This window comes from Gobio gobio, assembly GCF_949357685.1.
Source record: "Gobio gobio genome assembly, chromosome: 11".
Taxonomy (NCBI): Eukaryota; Metazoa; Chordata; class Actinopteri; order Cypriniformes; family Gobionidae; genus Gobio; species Gobio gobio.
Window position 1 is genome coordinate 38878119 of NC_137104.1, and position 20161 is coordinate 38898279.

General features: G+C 41.5%; 2 protein-coding genes across 2 annotated transcripts in view; both read left to right on the plus strand.

The window, feature by feature from the left end:
- Positions 1-20161, plus strand: part of LOC307133598 (craniofacial development protein 2-like) — a 1416430-nt gene that overhangs the window by 347966 nt on the left and 1048303 nt on the right. The window lies entirely within an intron of this gene.
- Positions 16503-19173, plus strand: il11b (interleukin 11b; the record flags this gene model as incomplete). Its single annotated transcript, XM_079829721.1, has 4 exons — positions 16503-16634; positions 16765-16845; positions 17184-17339; positions 19015-19173. 4 exons carry the CDS (start codon positions 16503-16505, stop codon positions 19171-19173), a joined length of 528 nt encoding a protein of 175 aa, XP_079685847.1.

Genomic DNA, 20161 nt, shown 5'->3' on the forward strand with positions numbered 1-20161 from the left:
GTGTTCCAGAGCCCAGAGTCAACAACCCGCCGTGTTATTCCGGTGAGCCAAGGGAATGCCGATCATTTTTGACCCAATGTGAGGTGGTCTTTTCTCTGCAGCCTTCCTCGTACGCGTCCGAGGGCTCTCGCATCGCCTTTGTCATCTCACTGCTGACTGGCCGCGCCCGGGAGTGGGGAACAGCGGTATGGAATTCTGAGGCCAACTGCCTTAGTCGTTATATCAGCTTCAAGGAAGAGATGCTGCGGGTCTTTGACCGCTCCGCGTTCGGAGCAGAGGCTTCCCGGCTCCTGTCCACGCTTCGCCAGGGGAGAGGTTCAGCAGCCGATTTCTCAATTGAATTCCGCACCTTATCTGCCTCCTGTGACTGGAACGAGTCAGCCCTGGTAGCTCGTTTTCTCGAGGGGCTTAATGGCGAGATTAAGGACGAGATCCTTGCTCATGGACTACCGACTCGACTGGATCCTCTTATTGACTCTGCCATTCGCATTGAGAAGCGTTTTGAGATTCGTCGCCGCAGTCGCACTCTGGATGGATCACTTATTTCCTCTCCGGTGCTTTCATCTCCACCATCTCCTTCGGCTGATAAGTCCGAGCCAATGCACCTGGGTGGTCTGCGAATCTCTGCTGCTGAGCGCCAGCGCCGCATCTTGGGACGCCTATGTATGTACTGTGGGTCTGCATCTCATCGAGTCGCCACCTGCCCGGTAAAAGCCAGAGCTCACCCGTAGAGAGAGGGTTACTGGTGAGCGTTTCTACTTTAGACCCTCCGCCACGCACACGCACTACCTTCTCCGCTCTCATCCGCTGGTTGGGAGATTCCGTTTCCTGCCCGGTGTTGATCGATTCGGGAGCCGAGGGAAGTTTTGTTGATGAGACTTGGGCTCGTGAACAGGGGATTCCCCTCATTGAACTTAAAGACTCCACCCCTGTACACGCTCTTGATGGTAGTATCATCTCTAGAGTGCGCTTTGCCACAGTTCCGGTGAGTCTCACCATATCAGGCAATCATCAAGAGACAATTTCTTTTCTTGTTTTCCATTCTCCTTATTACCCTGTTGTTTTAGGACATCCCTGGTTAGTAAAGCATAACCCTCAGATTGACTGGTCCAGAGATTCCATTCTTTCTTGGAATTTGTCTTGTCATGTTAACTGTTTGTCGTCTGCTGTTTCTCCTGTCTCTTCTATTTCTGTTTTCCAGGAGGAGCCGGGTGATTTGTCTGGGGTCCCGGAGGAGTACCATGATCTTCGGGCGGTTTTCAGTCGTTCCAGGGCCACTTCTCTTCCTCCGCATCGACCTTATGACTGTAGTATCGACCTTCTTCCCGGTACCACTCCTCCTCGTGGGAGACTTTATTCTCTGTCCGCCCCCGAGCGCGAAGCACTTGAGAGATATTTATCTGATTCGCTTAACGCCGGTACCATTGTACCTTCCTCCTCCCCTGCCGGTGCGGGTTTTTTCTTTGTTAAAAAGAAGGATGGTTCATTGCGTCCCTGCATTGATTATCGAGGCTTGAATGACATCACGGTCAAGAATCGCTATCCCTTGCCGCTGATGTCATCTGCCTTCGAGATCCTGCAGGGGGCCAAGATTTTTTCTAAGTTAGATCTCCGCAATGCTTACCACCTTGTACGCATAAGGGAGGGGGACGAGTGGAAGACAGCGTTTAATACTCCGCTAGGGCATTTCGAATATCGCGTTCTTCCGTTCGGGTTGGTTAACGCCCCTGCCGTGTTCCAGGCGTTAATTAACGACGTTCTTAGAGACATGCTGAACATTTTTGTTTTTGTTTATCTCGACGATATTTTGATTTTCTCTCCCTCTCTCCAAGTACATACTCAGCATGTTCGTCAAGTTCTTCAACGTCTCCTAGAGAATCGATTGTTTGTTAAAGCAGAGAAGTGCACTTTCCACGCTCAGTCTATTTCTTTTCTCGGTTCTGTTATTTCCTCGGAGGGGGTTAGCATGGACCCTTCCAAGGTTCGTGCTGTCACCGATTGGCCGGTAACCGACTCGCGTGTCGCCCTTCAACGTTTTTTGGGTTTTGCTAATTTTTACCGTCGGTTTATCCGCAATTTTAGTCAGATCGCCGCTCCTCTTTCGGCGCTCACATCCGTCAAGGTCCGTTTCTCCTGGACTGATGTGGCTCAGATTGCTTTCGATCGCCTCAAATCCCTTTTTACGACGGCGCCTATTTTAAGAACTCCAGACGTCTCCAGACAATTCATAGTAGAGGTCGATGCGTCAGAGGTGGGCGTGGGGGCCGTTCTTTCCCAGCGCTCATCCTCTGATGATAAGGTTCACCCTTGCGCTTACTTTTCACATCGTCTCTCTCCCGCCGAACGCAATTATGATGTGGGTAACCGCGAATTATTGGCTATCCGTCTCGCTCTCGGTGAGTGGCGTCACTGGCTTGAGGGTGCTTCGATTCCGTTCATTGTCTGGACTGATCATAGAAATTTGGAGTACATTCATTCTGCTAAGAGACTCAATGCCCGTCAGGCTCGGTGGGCACTTTTCTTTACACGTTTTGATTTCTCCATCTCCTACCGTCCTGGTTCTAAGAACCTTAAGCCAGATGCTCTCTCGCGACAGTTCGATTCTCCAGAGGTTGTTCCTACTAACGAGGAGATTCTTCCTCAGGGTATGGTGGTGGGCGCAGCTGTCTGGGGAATAGAACGTTTGGTTAAGCGATCTTTGGCTCATGCCATTACTCCTCGTCTCTGTCCAAGAGGTCTTCTGTACGTTCCTCCATCTACTCGTCTCGCGGTTCTTCAATGGGGTCACTCTTCTAAATTATTCGCTCATCCTGGTGTTAGGGGCACCGTCGCTGCCATCCGCCAGAGGTTCTGGTGGCCCTCTCGTGAACGCGACATACGGCGTTACGTCGCTTCGTGTGCTGTCTGCGCTCAGACTAAGTCTGGTAATGCACCTCCGGCGGGATTGCTGCGTCCTCTTCCGTTACCGTCTCGCCCATGGTCGCACATCGCCATGGATTTTATCACGGGTCTTCCTGCCTCTGAGGGGAACACCGTGATACTCACTGTCGTGGACCGTTTTTCCAAAGCTGCTCACTTTGTCCCCTTACCAAAGCTTCCATCCGCTAGAGAGACCGCACAAGTAGTCGTCGACAAGATTTTTAAGATTCATGGTCTTCCCTCCGATATCGTGTCCGATAGAGGTCCCCAATTCTCTTCTTTGTTTTGGAAGGAGTTTTGTCGTCTCATTGGGGCTTCGGCTAGTCTCTCCTCCGGTTTTCATCCTCAAACCAATGGCCAGGCCGAACGAGCCAATCAAATAGTCGGGCGCATCCTTCGTAGTCTAGCTTTTCGCAATCCGGCTTCCTGGTCAGAACAGCTTCCCTGGGCAGAGTACGCGCATAATTCCGCCCCGTCCTCTGCGACGGGTTTATCACCTTTTCAGTGTTGCCTTGGTTACCAACCTCCGCTTTTTCCCTCACAAGAGACGGACGCTAGGATGCCGTCTGTTGAGGTCTTTATTCGACGTGCTAAGCGTACTTGGAGAGCGGTCAGGTCTTCCCTTTGCAAGTCTCGTTCTCATACACAGCGCGCCGCTAATAGGCGTCGAGTTAAGAGTCCTCGGTATTCTGTTGGGCAGAGGGTTTGGTTGTCCACCCTTAACCTACCTCTTCAGTCCACTTCGCGTAAACTGGCACCTAAATTTATTGGACCATTTCGGGTCCTTAAGATCCTCAGTCCTGTCTCTGTCAGACTCAAATTGTCTGCCAATCTCCGACGCATTCATCCTGTCTTTCACGTGTCATGTATTAAGCCCGTTACCCGTATTCCTCCTCGTTCGCTTTCTTCTCCGGTTCGTGTTGAGGGCGCCCCCACCTATAGGGTTCGTAGACTTCTCGATGTTCGCCCTCGGGGTCATGGTCATCAATTCCTGGTCGATTGGGAGGGATACGGTCCGGAGGAGAGGAGTTGGATTCCGTCCCGGGACGTCCTGGACCGCTCGCTGATCGAGGACTTCTACCGCTCCCGTCAGTCCTCCTCTGTTGCGCCAGGAGGCGCTTCTTGAGGAGAGGGTACTGTCATGATCCTGGCTCTTTCCTTTCTTTCTTTTCTCTTTTCTCCCTCTTCTGGTCACACTCATTATTACATTCTGTTACGCACACACATTAGCATTCATTTACTCAATCGTTTTCAGCTGTCTCTCATCACCTCATTTCTTTCGTACTCACAGTCTTGTTCATTATCTCTATCGTTCTCATCTGTTGCCCACTTTCTCTGATTGGCTTCTCCATTTCTTGTCCTTCCTTTCTCTTGTTCTTCGTCGGATTATTGCCTTAATGTTACGTACCTATTTGTCTATCACTGTCCCGTCTTAGTCCCGTCCGGTGCATGTTCATTCCTGACTGATTTGTTATCACCTCGTATCTGCTCTATTCGAAGTCTCCAGCTACGTGAGTGGATTACGGCTTGGCATTCCTTGCTCTCTTCGAACCCAGCCTATCTCTCTGCCGCCGAGGGTTTCCCATTGCCGTTCCTGACCGGGCGGCTCTGTTCCTTACGTTTGATGAACTTTCTGTTGGATTTATATGCCTTGTAGCTTCCTGAGTAATTCTGCCCTGAACTGAATTAAAACTTTGTCAAATCACCTTCTGCTTTTGGGTCCTCATATCCTGCACGTGACACTTTCATTCATCTTCGGAACACATATAAAGATATTTTTGATGAAATCTAAGAGCTAAGAATCTTTCTGTCCCTCCCATTGACAGCTATGTAACTACAACTTTGATGCTTCAAAAAGTTTATAAAGAGATTGAAAAACTAATCCATATGAATCAAGCGGTTTAGTCCAAAGAGACACAATCACATTATATGATGAACAGATTGAACGTTAGATTTTATTCACAACATTGATCAGCAAACAAAAACAGAATCTCAACCGAACCGGCTCAGAGCAAACCTCTAGCGGAAGCTCAAACGTGCTGTGTAACACGAGAATGAACCTCATTGGTACTTGCTGAAGCTCAAAAATGTTGCGTAACACACGAGAATGAACCTCATTAGTACTTGCAGAAGTTTAAACGAGCTGCGTAACACATGAGAATGAACCTCATTGGTTCTTGCTGAAGCTCAAACGTGCTGCGTAACACACGAGAATGAACCTCATTAGTACTTGCAGAAGTTTAAACAAGCTGCGTAACACATGAGAATGAACCTCATTGGTTCTTGATTAAGCTCAAATGTGCTGCGTAACACGAGAATGAACCTCATTGGTTCTTTCTGAAACTCAAACGTGCTGCGTAACACACAAGAATGAACCTCATTGGTTCTTGCTGAAGCTCAAACGTGCTGCGTAACACACGAGAATTAACCTCATTGGTACTTGCTGAAGCTCAAGAAAGTTGCGTAACACATGAGAATGAACCTCATTGGTTCTTGCTGAAGCTCAAACGTGTTGCGTAACACATGAGAATTAACCTCATTGGTACTTGCTGAAGCTCAAGAAAGTTGCGTAACACATGAGAATGAACCTCATTGGTTCTTGCTGAAGCTCAAACCTGTTGCTTAACACACAAGAATGAACCTCATTGGTTCTTGCTGAAGCTCAAACGTGCTGCGTAACACACGAGAATGAACCTCATTGGTTCTTGCTGAAGCTCAAACCTGTTGCTTAACACACAAGAATGAACCTCATTGGTTCTTGCTGAAGCTCAAACCTGTTGCGTAACACACAAGAATGAACCTCATTGGTTCTTGCTGAAGCTCAAACCTGTTGCGTAACACACGAGAATGAACCTCATTAGTACTTGCAGAAGTTTAAACGAGCTGCGTAACACATGAGAATGAACCTCATTGGTTCTTGCTGAAGCTCAAACGTGTTGCGTAACACATGAGAATGAACCTCATTGGTACTTGCTGAAGCTCAAGAAAGTTGCGTAACACATGAGAATGAACCTCATTGGTTCTTGCTGAAGCTCAAACCTGTTGCTTAACACACAAGAATGAACCTCATTGGTTCTTGCTGAAGCTCAAACGTGCTGCGTAACACACGAGAATGAACCTCATTGGTTCTTGCTGAAGCTCAAACCTGTTGCTTAACACACAAGAATGAACCTCATTGGTTCTTGCTGAAGCTCAAACCTGTTGCGTAACACACAAGAATGAACCTCATTGGTTCTTGCTGAAGCTCAAACCTGTTGCGTTACACACAAGAATGAACCTCATTGGTTCTTGCTGAAGCTCAAACGTGCTGGGTAACACAAGAATGAACCTCATTGGTTCTTGCTGAAGCTCAAACGTGCTGCGTAACACACAAGAATGAACCTCATTGGTTCTTGCTGAAGCTCAAACCTGTTGCGGTACACACAAGAATGAACCTCATTGGTTCTTGCTGAAGCTCAAACCTGTTGCATTACACACAAGAATGAACCTCATTGGTTCTTGCTGAAGCTCAAACCTGTTGCGTTACACACAAGAATGAACCTCATTGGTTCTTGCTGAAGCTCAAACCTGTTGCGTTACACACAAGAATGAACCTCATTGGTTCTTGCTGAAGCTCAAACCTGTTGCGTTACACACAAGAATGAACCTCATTGGTTCTTGCTGAAGCTCAAACGTGCTGCGTAACACACAAGAATGAACCCCATTGGTTCTTGCTGAAGCTCAAACCTGTTGCGTTACACACAAGAATAAACCTAATTGGTTCTTGCTGAAGCTCAAACCTGTTGCGTTACACACGAGAATGAACCTCATTGGTTCTTGCTGAATCTCAAACTCGCTGCGTAAAACACAAGAATGAACCTCATTGGTTCTTGCTGAAGCTCAAACCTGTTGCGTAACACACAAGAATAAACCTCATTGGTTCTTGCTGAAGCTCAAACCTGTTGCGTTACACACAAGGATAAACCTCATTGGTTCTTGCTGAAGCTCAAACCTGTTGCGTTACACACAAGAATAAACCTCATTGGTTCTTGCTGAAGCTCAAACCTGTTGCGTTACACACAAGGATAAACCTCATTGGTTCTTGCTGAAGCTCAAACCTGTTGCGTTACACACAAGAATGAACCTCATTGGTTCTTGCTGAATCTCAAACTCGCTGCGTAAAACACAAGAATGAACCTCATTGGTTCTTGCTGAAGCTCAAACCTGTTGCGTAACACACAAGAATAAACCTAATTGGTTCTTGCTGAAGCTCAAACCTGTTGCGTTACACACAAGAATAAACCTCATTGGTTCTTGCTGAAGCTCAAACCTGTTGCGTTACACACAAGGATGAACCTCATTGGTTCTTGCTGAAGCTCAAACCTGTTGCGTTACACACAAGAATGAACCTCATTGGTTCTTGCTGAAGCTCAAACCTGTTGCGTTACACACAAGAATGAACCTCATTGGTTCTTGCTGAAGCTCAAACCTGTTGCGTTACACACAAGAATGAACCTCATTGGTTCTTGCTGATGCTCAAACCTGTTGCGTAACACACTGGACTACAGACTGGACTACTGTAATGCTCTTCTAGCAGGCCTTCCGGCATGCACTATCAAACCCTGGCAACTGATCCAGAATGCAGCGGCGAGGGTGATCTTTAACGAGCCGAAGAGAGCGCACGTCACGCCTCTCTTCATCAAACTCCACTGGCTACCAATAGCCGCTCGCATCAAATTCAAGGCACTGGTACTCGCCTTCAAAGCAACCACTGGCTCTGCACCAATTTACCTTAACTCGCTTGTTCAGACATACACACCCTCCAGGAGTTTGCGTTCTACCAGTGAACGACGCCTTGTGGTGCCATACCAGAGAGGCATGAAATCACTGTCACGGACCTTTTCCTGGACTGCCCCCACCTGGTGGAATGACCTGCCTATCTCAATTCGAGCAGCCGAGTCTGTAGCCATTTTCAAAAAACATCTAAAGACGCATCTCTTCCAGCAGCACCTGACCAATCAAGAATAGCACTTAACATTCTATTCATTTTTCTGTCTGTCTAATTTATTTATTTAAAAAAAAAAATCCTGTGTGTTCTGTGTTAGATTAACTGAGACTTGTTACAGCACTTGCATACTGTAGCCTCTGACTGTTGTAGTTGCTTCTATTGCTCTCATTTGTAAGTCGCTTTGGATAAAAGCGTCTGCTAAATGACTAAATGTAAATGTAAACACACAAGAATGAACCTCATTGGTTCTTGCTGAAGCTCAAACCTGTTGCGTAACACACAAGAATGAACCTCATTGGTTCTTGAACGCCAAGCAACATGCTTGAGCTTCCGTTTACCACAACTGATGTGTAAGTTGATGAATGTTTGTATGTGAATAAAATCCCAAATTGAATATAAAGTGATCGTGTCTCTTCAGAACATTTGGACTAAACCGCTCAATTTATATGGATTAGTTTAACAATCTCTTTATGGACTTCTTGAAGCATCAGTGGTAGTTGCGTAGCTGCCAATGGAGGGACAGAAAGCTCTCAGATTTCATCAAAAAGATCTTCATTTGTGTTCCGAAGATGAAACAAAAGTCTTACCGGTTCGGAATGACATGAGGGTGAGTAATTAATGACAGAATTTGTATTTTTGGGTGAACTATCCCTCAAAATAAATTGCATGCTACTCAGAGACAGACATGTTTAGCTCGTCAAAAATGTTACATTCAGCGGTCACAAATTCGTTGACTTTTGAAAATCAAGTTAATTTTTTTACCAGGAAAAAAGTGGTTTTGATGCACAACATTTTTAATGTCTCTTGTAACAAAAAATATTTTATTTAAACTCATGAAAATGCAGATCCTACTATAAATAAAAGCAAAAAATAAAAAAACTTTTTAAAACTGTTGTTCCATTATAATCCCTTAGCAGATTTGGACTCTCATATCAAAGTTTGAGACACATAATGCACAAAAAACAAACAAGTTACAGACATCAAAGGTGGGTTAAAAACTCCCTGGGTTAGTACAGAAGCATCTATCTTCATCTTTCACCACTATATTAAGTCCCTCGTGTTTGTGTTTCATTAATGTTTATGCTTGTTATGTGGGTTGAAGATGTATGACGCTTAACATTAGGCGAACTCGTAAATAAATTAGATAAATGAGAACGATTTCCATTTCACTCACTCCTAGTCACTCTCTATCTCTCTCTCTCTCTCTCTCTCTCTGCTCCATTCTTTGCATTCCATTAGTCATTGCAAGCAGATTAGAGATGAAAAACGCTGTGACGAAAACGGAATTCACACTCCCCTCCCATCAGCAATGTGTGTGTGTGAGGATGTCGGTGTGTTTGTGCATCACAGGAAAGTCATAATTCGAGACTGTGACTGGTGAATTGCACTTAAGTAAGAGGTTGTCTGTATATTTCCATCTGCAACAAGAAAGATTCATAATTTGAAATAGCTGACTAATATGGCAAACTTTTGTCACAAGGCGTGGAAGGATGAAACAGGTTAAAATTTAGACAACAAATAAAATGATGGTGCAAAAAAATCTTATCCAGTTTGTTTTATTAATGTATGTATATGTGAACATTTATATGCATTTGATGTTATTTAAGCCAAGCACAACAACGAAACAAATAAAGTCATGTCAGCCAATCAGAATCATCAAGCATTTATGCTGCGCTCTGAGGAAACACACACACCTGGAAACTATTAACTAGAATGGGCTGGGATACTTTTGACAGTGGTGGTTTTACTTTACACTTAAAGGAAGGAAATTACGGTATATAAACTCTTAAAGTTGTTGGCTGACACATTTTTAAAACAAAAACGTCTAGGCTTGGAAATTTAAAAGGAATGAAAGTGTAAGACTTTTAGAAGACACAAAACGTCATTCAGCGTCTAGAGACGATACGTTTGAATGAGTTGAAGGGATAGTTCACCCAAAAATGTACATTTTGTCATTTACTCACCCTCAAGTTGTTCCAAACCTGTATGAGTTTCTTTCTTCTGTTTGGAGAGTGAGTAAATGATGACAAGTGTCATTTGTGGGTGAACTATCCCTTTAAGGGTCATGAAACAACAACAGTGGTGTTCACGCTACAGGAAAAGTCTCGTGATGATGTCACAAATGACCAGCGCTTGGTTCATTCACTGATGATGACAGACTCTTGGATCATCCCCGAAAAATGTGCGTGTGAGAGCAAGTCTGTGTCTGTGAGGCCATAGGGAGACATGCAGTCATAGTAGACTGTTATGACTAAACTATTCAAGTTTAGTCATACTATTAAACAACTATTAAAACTCTCCAGTTCGGGCATGTTGGCTGATATAACTCAAAATATTAAAATTAGTATCTGGACATTCTGGTCATTCACTGTTTTCGCAATTTGACTTGCCTGACTGGAAAGAATGTGGTTTTGCCAAACATAACAGTGGTAGGCCGCAAAATAGATTAAGGTCAGTACCACCTCCTACGGATTTGTTTTGGGATTTCCCTTTCTTCACCGATCTAGGACTTTTTGGACTGTAATCTTACCCCTTCCTCCTGCCCAAGTGACTGGGAATTCTATGCTTTTTACCTCTGCATTTTGTTTCCTTGAGAAAGAATAGAATGAGAAACAGATCAAAACACATATGGCTGTAACCCAATATCCTGGTTTAGTGGCCTACTCTGCGTCAGAAATGGAATACTTCCCTATTATATAGTATTCAAAAAACAGTAAATTACCTACTACTACCACTGAGATTCTGAAGTGTGCATTTGATGGACACTTTATTATACCATGAGGCTATGGGAGAGAATTTATGAATGGCAGTGAAGTGACACAACTGACGCTGGTAGGTTACATGACAGATGTAGTACATCCAAATTTCCTTCATACTACCCATATTCATATTATGTAGAACATACTTTTTTAACGGTTGTGAAGTAAGTTCAAATTCAACCTACTCAGGGTACATTTACACGACAACATTGTACTTAGTACGCTGGATTCACACTCCCCTTTCTGTCTTCATATTTCACGTACAGACGACACCATTACCAAAATGATCCCCGTTCGCACAGATGCGCAAAAAACAACTGACTTTACATGCACATGAACTTTAATGACATCCCATTCTTAATCCATTGGTTTTATTATGGAGTTGGCTCACCCTTTGCCGCTATAACAGCTTCAACTCTTCTGGGAAGGCTTTCCACAAGGTTAAGGAGTGTGTTTATGGGAATCTTTGACCATTCTTCTTGAAGCGCTTTTGTGAGGTCAGGCACTGATGTTGGACGAGAAGGCCTGGCTCGCAGTCTCCGCTCTAATTCATCCCAAAGGTGTTCTATCGGGTTGAGGTCAGGACTCTGTGCAGGGCTGTCAAGTTCCTCCACACCAAACTCACTCATCCATGTCTTTATGGACCTTGCATTGTGCGCTGGTGCGCAGTCATGTTGGAACAGGAAGGGGCCATCCCCAAACTCTTCCCACAAAGTTGAAAGCATGAAATTGTCCAAAATGTCTTGGTATGCTGAAGCATTAAGAGTTCTTTTCACTGGAACTAAGGGGCCAAGCCCAACCCCTGAAAAACAACCCCCACACCCTAATCCCCCCTCCACCAAACTTTACACTTGGCACAATGCAGTCAGGCAAGTACCGTTCTCCTGGCAACCGCCAAACCCAGACTCATCTATCGGATTGCCAGACAGAAAAGCGTGATTCATCACTCCAGAGGACATGTCTCCACTGCTCTAGAGTTCAGTGGCGGCGTGCTTTACACCACTGCATCTGATGCTTTGCATTGCACTTGGTGATGTAAGGCTTGGATGCAGCTGCTTGGCCATGAAAACCCATTCCATGAAGCCCTCTAAGCACTGTTCTTGAGCTAATCTGAAGGCCACACAAAGTTTGGAGGTCTGTAGCTGTTGACTTTGCAGAAAGTTGGCGACTTCTGTACACTGTGCGCCTCAGCATGCGCTGACCCCGCTCTGTGATTTTACGTGACCTACCACTTTGTGACTGAGTTACTGTTGTTCCCAATTGCTTCCACTTCGTTGTAATACCATTAACAGTTGAATGTGGAATATTTAGTAGTGAGGAAATTTCACGAATGGACTTATTGCACAGGTGGACCCCAATCACGGTTTAGTTAATTCTTAGCCATTGTCTGTTATGGTGCTTTACGTTTTAGTTGTTCTTGAGATCTTTGTTTACATTAGTAAAAAAAGTTTTGTTTTGTAAATAAAGTAAAATGGCTGCTTTGGATCCAAGCCTATGCATGTGTTTCATCTTGTTTCATAAAAAAAAAAAAAGCATTTGAAATAATAACTCAATTATATTGCTTAAACTGCCCCTTTCTTACAGTTGATTGCAAACTCAGATTGCATTCAAATCTTCCTCAATCCAATGAACAGCCAGTAGATTCTTTTTTGATAGTCACAATCAGAAGAAAAGATAAGCCGCAACTTCCTTCACATACAAAGCACAAGTTGGACAAACTGAAAAAGGAAACTAGAATTCAAATTCGGAGCATCGGATTCTTGACTAATCAGTTCATTAATAGAGGGAAGGATGTTGTTTCTGCTTGATCATGCATTCCTTTGCAGGAATTTAAACACCTCAAAGAATCCACCCACTTGGGCTAAATGTGGCTTGTCTTTTGCTGTGAACGCATTCGAATATGACACAATGAACTTCTGCCTACTGAGCATTAACAATCCACCTCCCCGCGCCCCTGCTCTATGAAAAGGTTACTCTGTCAAAGAATATGATGCAACTTCCGATACGGCAGGATAATGGACGAATGTTGTGTCTGGACAAAGCATGTAATTCTAAACGCTCAGTGACTTTGAGGTGCATGACTTCAACAAAAGATTAGAATATCCTGTAGTGAGTAAGATTTTTCCCTACTTTCTTTGGGAAGGGCACCAAGGTGTGTTCTCCATCCATTGATTTTCCACCTGTTGCTTTGGAGAAAATGAAAGCATCATCATGAGATCAACCAGTCGATTACTACTCACTTTAATCGCAATTACTCATTGATGGACATCTTCCCATGCGCCAGAAATGAATCATGGCTGACTGTGTATAGGTCAGCTCTACAATATCATCAGTTACTAAAAACATTAGCTTGTTTTTTTTGGAGTGCTGTAATCACACTGCCTGAGTCACACAACAAAAGAAACATCACAGTGTATTTTTAACTATTTTAAATTAGTATGAACATACAAACAATGGGAATTCCTACACCGCGTGCGCTTAATCTACTGCATTCTAAGTATACTAGACCGCAGGATTCTAGGCTACACTTACCACTTCCTGAAGAAGAGGTACAGGATATGACCCCACACAGTGCTAACAGTCATTAGTCTTATCGACATGTCCCTCTTTGCCTTGCCCTGCCATAGACAAGAAAGGAAGAAATTAGAATGAGTGGGTGATGGAGAAAATGAAAGAGAGAGAGGAAAGGAATGCATGTATGTGCATGAAGGCATGAAGACACTTGTGCTTGCTGGATGTCTGAGTGGAAATTACAGCGAGATGTGTCAGAGGAGGCCAAGCGGACGAATGTGGGGGGAAAGGGTCAGCGGGGAGACATGGGTAGTGGGGCTTCAGATCTTCTAGATTAGTGTGTGAGTGTATTGAGACTGTTGTGTCATGAACTGCACCTCTTTTATCTAAAAATGTATCTCCTTATCTTGCTCATCGCTGCGGCGTTTCACAATGGCCAGCTGTAATCTGATACAACTGTAGTCTCAGTATACATACACTATATGTATATCAATGACAAACTAGTAACTATCAGATTTGGGGATGAATATGAAGAAAACATTGACATATTGTTTTCTACATATAGTGGAGATGCTTAACGAAGGTTGTTTATGGGGCAAAAGGCCCACCCCAAAAAAGAAATTCAAAATTAGAAACATAAGACATAAAGTTGGCGGAAATAGCAAAAATGTAGAGTTCTTCAGAAAAAAGATATGTTTAGTGAGAGGCGGTGTGTAGGTCTGTACTTTTTTTTTCCTGAATGTGAATGAGTCACAGTGTGTGTCATGGCCCATACTATAAAGGAGAACCCTTTCACTTGTCCAAATGTTAGTAGAGTGATAAAGACAAGTTTGTACACTGTTTACTACTTGGGTTTTGGGGATTATCATGAAACGTAAGTTATTTCTTCCTTTTTCCCCCACTTTACAGCACAAGCATGGGAATGTGTTTTAGTGAAGGCAAAAATGTGTAAACTGTAGAGGGTGGGTGTTTTTGCTGTCTATGAATTTTGTTTTGAAAAGTATATTCTGAAAGAGTAGGAACTAAAATAATCCCTAAATCTAGTCGAGGCTCATTAACCTTGATTCAAAGTACGACAGGTAAATGTTAGAGATGGGTATTGTGTCATTAATAGTACAAAAACTATTTTAAATATGTAAAACATTGCGTTTTTACTCTTAAGGAAATGCTTTAATTCTATTTATTCATTGAGAAAGAGTTTTTCTTTGATATCGGTTTAGAACTTTATCATGATATTAGGGGCTGTAACCATTATAATAGTTGTCAACCAAAATGTTTTTTAAGTGCTTACATTATTAAGTTAAAATACTTTGGTTCACCAAATCCTGAATATGTGGTTGCATTCTGAAGTACAGGTTACATTAAGGTCAAAGGTCAAGGTTATTTCTCCTAATCAAATTAGACCATTTGTGCCTTTGAAGGTATTTAACTCAAATCAGGTCATTTCTGTAATTATATTAATCTGATATAATTATAATACAATATATTATATAATTAATTTAGTTACAATGTTATAACAACAATAATATAATCAGATTCATAATATAAAATATTTAAGGCAGTGTTTAACTAAAACTATTAAAATTGTTTTCAGTAACTGAAATACATAAAATAATGTTAGATGAAAAACTTAGAAAAGATGCCTTGGAGACTTACTGGAATAAGTTTAACTTAAGTACAAAAACTTTTTAAAAATATCAAATATTCAACTATTAATAAATACACTGTAAAGTCCAAAGCATTCATTGTTTGCATTTCAATAGGCAAATGCTTAAGAATTGGATCATTATTGCAGTGATTATTATGTTTCTGTACATGTTTGGGAACAGTTCTTCTAGCCCTAATTGATGGAGTGTTTCACTTTTCACTTCTTAAACAACTACGTAAGAAGACACATCATGGCCATATTCCAGGATGACAAAATCTTGACCAAAAATGTATGCACCTCTTGATGGAACCTCTTGAAGAGGTGCATCAATCTTGTATTGACGATGCACTCTGTAAAGTCTCCTCCAGCACATCCCAAAGACTTTCAATGAATTTAAGGTCTGGACTCAGAGGTGTCAATTCATGTGTGAAAATGATTCTTCGTGCTACCTCCCAAACATTCTTTCACAACCTGATGAATCTTGACATTGCCATGCTGGAATATGGCCATGAAGTGTCTTCCTCCATGGTTGTTTAAGAAATGAAAAGCTACTCACTCCATCAGTTAGGGTTAGAAGAACTTTTGCCAAACTTATAACATGCTAGAAACATAATCACTGCAGTATATGTCAAATCACTCTTAAGCATCTGCCTATTTATTTTTGGGGGGCTGGCAATGTAGATAATACTAAATATAACAATGTTTCAAGCCTGTTGCATGATCACAGAGTCTGTAAACATTCTTACATTGCTTTTGCATGATAATGTCCAATTTGAAAACATGCATGCGTATCGACTCGGATCAGTAGCGAAAAGATGCTATCAGAGAGAGGAAAAAAATCATTTTCAACCACTAATGCAGACAGAGGATGTCTGCGAGTGAGTCAACAGCTGTTGAGCCAATTGAGTCAATGTGATATTTCACTTCGCATGCCTACCACGGTTTTGATGGAGATCGCCACTATCAAATTTGTAGGGGTTGCACGCAACCGTTATCAGTGACCTTAACAATTTCTCTATTTAGAAAGTTTTCAAAGGATGCTAATTGCGCAAATAGCTATTAATTTCCTTCTAATGCTTATCAAAGGGTTAAATCACACAGTTATCACATATCTGCTGAATGTATTTGAAGGTCTACAACCTTCAGACAGACTTTGGCCATGGCTCATTTGAGTTTGCTGTGGCTAAAGACTGGCGGAAACATCAAACGGGCCCGAAATTAACCAATTATTAGCAGTTAAACAAAAGGCCAAATATACATTTTTTTCACTTTAAGTAATATATTCTCTCGATTCATCTTCTGAAATTTCATGACCTTGTTTCTTGAGCTCAGGCATCCTTTCATCCAAATAGTACATATCTCCATTTTGTAGACTCCAATGAAAAACCAATCGTAACGCACCCAGCTACAGTTTTAAATGTGTGTCCTACATGCCTTGGAAATTCCTGTGGGGAGAAATCTTCCTGTGCTCCAGATTGTCCCATCCGGTGTAACCATTACAAACCAAGAGGAAGAGCTCTGCTTAGATACAAGATTTTATGGAGTAAAACAGCTGTTCAGGACAGACATTGAAACACTTGTTACTCAGAGCAGCTGTCCCAATGACATTAATACAAAATGCCTGTTTGTTTTTATGCTGACAGTGTCACCTGACTCCACCTTTCCCCTCATCGTGTTGATGACTTGCGTTGAACTCTTCGGCTTCGTCACAGCCCATCCCGCTAATATACCTCAAGGAAAAAAGGGGCTGCATAGACTGTACGAAGACATGCTTAGGCTATTCAGAATGGTATCTCCAGAAAAGCAAGGGGTAAGTGTCAGTTTTCTGATACGTTTATGAAAATTATTTTCGAATTCATTTGAAATGTCCCGTGCAAAATAAAACGCATGCACTTTTGGGTCGTTACTGTTTGTCTGATAAAATGCTTGACATTTTTCAGAACAACTTTAAAGACTTTGAACAATCGCTCACGTCCCTGCCCTCGTTGAACGTCAGAACAGAAGACCTGGAATCACTCGAGGTAGTACATCGACATCTCTGCCTCTGTCTATTTCCTCTCCCCGTCTCAAGCAACAGTAGACTTTCTTTTTAACTGAATATTTGTTATGAATAACATCCGAAATAAAGACCAAACTGTTAATTGAAAACCCCAAGATAACGTTTATCTTCTCCCAACCAAAGGGCCCGACTTCAAAATAAATGCAAAGAAATTCAGACTATAAAGTGCCCTTTTTAAGCAAAGTTTACCAAGAAAGAATGATGGATAGACAGAATGATAGACTAATTATTGTTTTAGAATAGATCTTTCAAAAATGACATGTGAATTGTGTGTAACATCTGGCTCCTTTTGGCCCACAGGTGAGCAGTACCTTAGCACAGCTGTACTCTGGTCTGACATCCTTCAAGTTTCATCTTGACTGGATCCAGAAACAAGACGAAATGGAGGATGATTATTCTAAGACAAAGAAGACCAGTGATCTTATCCAATACATCAACAACGGAGTGCTCAAACAGGTAAGAAGAACCGTGCAGCTCATATCAAACAATATTTAAATATCTTAAAATCTGTCTAAATAGATTCTATTTCAAATAAATACTTTCTATTCATCATTTCTGGAGAAAAAAAAATCCACAAAAATTAAGCAGCACTGTTTTCAACATTGATAATAACAGAAATGTTAGAATTATTTCTGAAGGATCATGTGACACTGACGACTCGAGTAATGATGCTGAAAATTCAGCTTTACCATCACAGGAATAAAATATATTTTAAAATATTGTAATAATATGTAATCTTATTACTTTTTACTGCATTTATGGTCAAATAAATGCAGCCTTGGTGAACATAAGAGACTTCTTTGAAATTATAATCACAACTATATTTCGATGGATGGATGGATGGATGGATGGATGGATGGATGGATGGATGGATGGATGGATGGATGGATGGATGGATGGATGGATGGATGGATGGATGGATGGATGGATGGATGGATGGATGGATGGATGGATGGATGTTTTTGAAATCTATATGATCAATATATTCAATTTTGTTACACTTCATTTTGAAGGTCCCCTTTAAATATTCTGTCGACTATAAGTAACGTTGCAACTTTATGTCAACTAACTCCCATTAGAGTATTGGGTAACACTTTATTTTGATGGTCCCTTTTGAACATTATGTTGACTATAAGTAAATTTGCAACTACATGTCAACTAACTCTCATTAGATTATCAGTAGACTGTCTGCTTAATGTCTGCTAACTCTTTATTGTGATGGTCCTCCAACAGACATTCTACTGACTATAAGTAACTTTGCAAGTACATGTCAACTTATTCTAACCCTAACCCTACCAGTCTACTAATACTCTACTAACACTCTAATGAGAATTAGTAGACATGTAGGTGCAATGTTATTTATAGTCAACAGAATGTGTTAAAGGGACCATCAAAATGAAGTGAAACCGAGTATTGAGTATTAGGAGACTGGTAGGGTTAGGGTTAGTAGAATAAGTTGACATGTACTTGCAAAATTATTCAGTAAAATGTCTATTGGGGAGCATTCAAAATAATCTGACCCACTTTATATTAGGTGGCCTTAACTACTATGTACTAACATTTTAATTAATCATTTGATACAATGCACTTAGTGTGTACATACATGTTTTTACATTGTACTTACATTTTTTTTAAATACCTGCATGTAATTACATCTTTAATTAATTTCTGTAGTTAAATTTGTAATTACACAGTTGACACGTCCCTTACACCTAACCCTACCCTTAAACTTACTCATACCACCACACCTGTCCCTAACCCTACCCGTATCCCACCTCAGCATCAGCAAAGGTGTTTTGCAATACAATTTGAACACAGTAAGTACATTGTACTTATTTTTTGATGTAAGTACATAGTAGTTAAGGCCACCTATAGAGTGGGGCCAAATAATCTGTTCAGTCTACTAATACTTTAAGGACTATCAGTTGACATGTACGTATGTGCAATATTACTTATAGTCAACATAATCACTCTAAAGGGACCATCAAAATAAAGTGTTATAGGTATTTTTATATATCTACTTAATAAATATGAAATGTAGAGAAAATCGTGTGCATCTTTGTGAACAAATAAAGTGAAATAAAAGTGAAAATAGGAGGTGGTTAACCAGATCTTCTAAACCTTCTTACAGATTGGGACGCCACCTTCTGAGATCGTCCAGCCTTCCCTGCCTCCTCTGAAAACAGCCTGGAGCTTGTACCAGGCCAATGTGGAGATCTACCAGAAACTGTACTACTTTTGCCACTGGTACATTAGAGCACTGAGAGTCCTGAAACTCAAACAACAGTGATCATACAACATCATATGACACCAGTAGCCCTCAGCTTACCTCCACGGTGCAAGTAAACCCAAGGCGAGGTCAACAGGCATCGTGGTAGCATCGTCTGACTTGCCTTAATGTTTGAAGGGATGGAATGTACGTTCCAGCCTTTGGAAGTCACCTTCCATTTTGACAGTCCATCAGTTAACGTTTCCTATGTTTAATGTTGTCGTATTAATATTATTAATAAGTTATGTATTTAATATTTATTGAATTTAGTTCTTGGTTTACAATGAAGGATTTTTTTATACATTGCGTGAAATTGAAATGAGACACTTAAAGAGCTATTTTTCTCAAAGGAAATTTGTGTGCAAAATCAGCTGCAGGCAGTTGCTAATAATGACCAGTAGGTGTCGCTATAAGGTGAGTAATAATGACTAGATAGTTGACGTTACTGTGGTACAATTGTGAAGTATTATTAAATGCAGTTCGGAACCTGCACTCCTTTATTTATTTTTGTTCAAATTGAGTAATTTATCTTTTAGGGTAGACAAGAATGTTGACCAGTCAATGATGTTGATCCAGTAACACGGCCTACTTGGTAAAATCACTGTATAATAAAACTGGGCATTCAATACAAAACAACTTCCATAGTTTTATTAAGGCTAATGGATGCTGTTGTGAACATCTTGAAAATACAGCTTGAAATGCATTCACTACCTGTAAATTGTATTTATTCGCTATGATAACATGTTTAGTCTAAATGAAAATTAACTTCAGTGCAACCATATTGAAGAGATGCACTGAAAAGACGTTTACATTACTTGAATCCCTCATGAACAATGCCAAAGCCTTTTCATTTCAACAGACTGTAGAGAGAAGAACATAAAGCATTTACGTTTACATGTTTACATGCATTTACGTTTACACCAGAAATGGTGTTAATATCTGATAATCCTTCAGAACTCAAATTCACTCTGAACTGACTTAAGCTCAGTGAGATGGATGTTCTGGATGT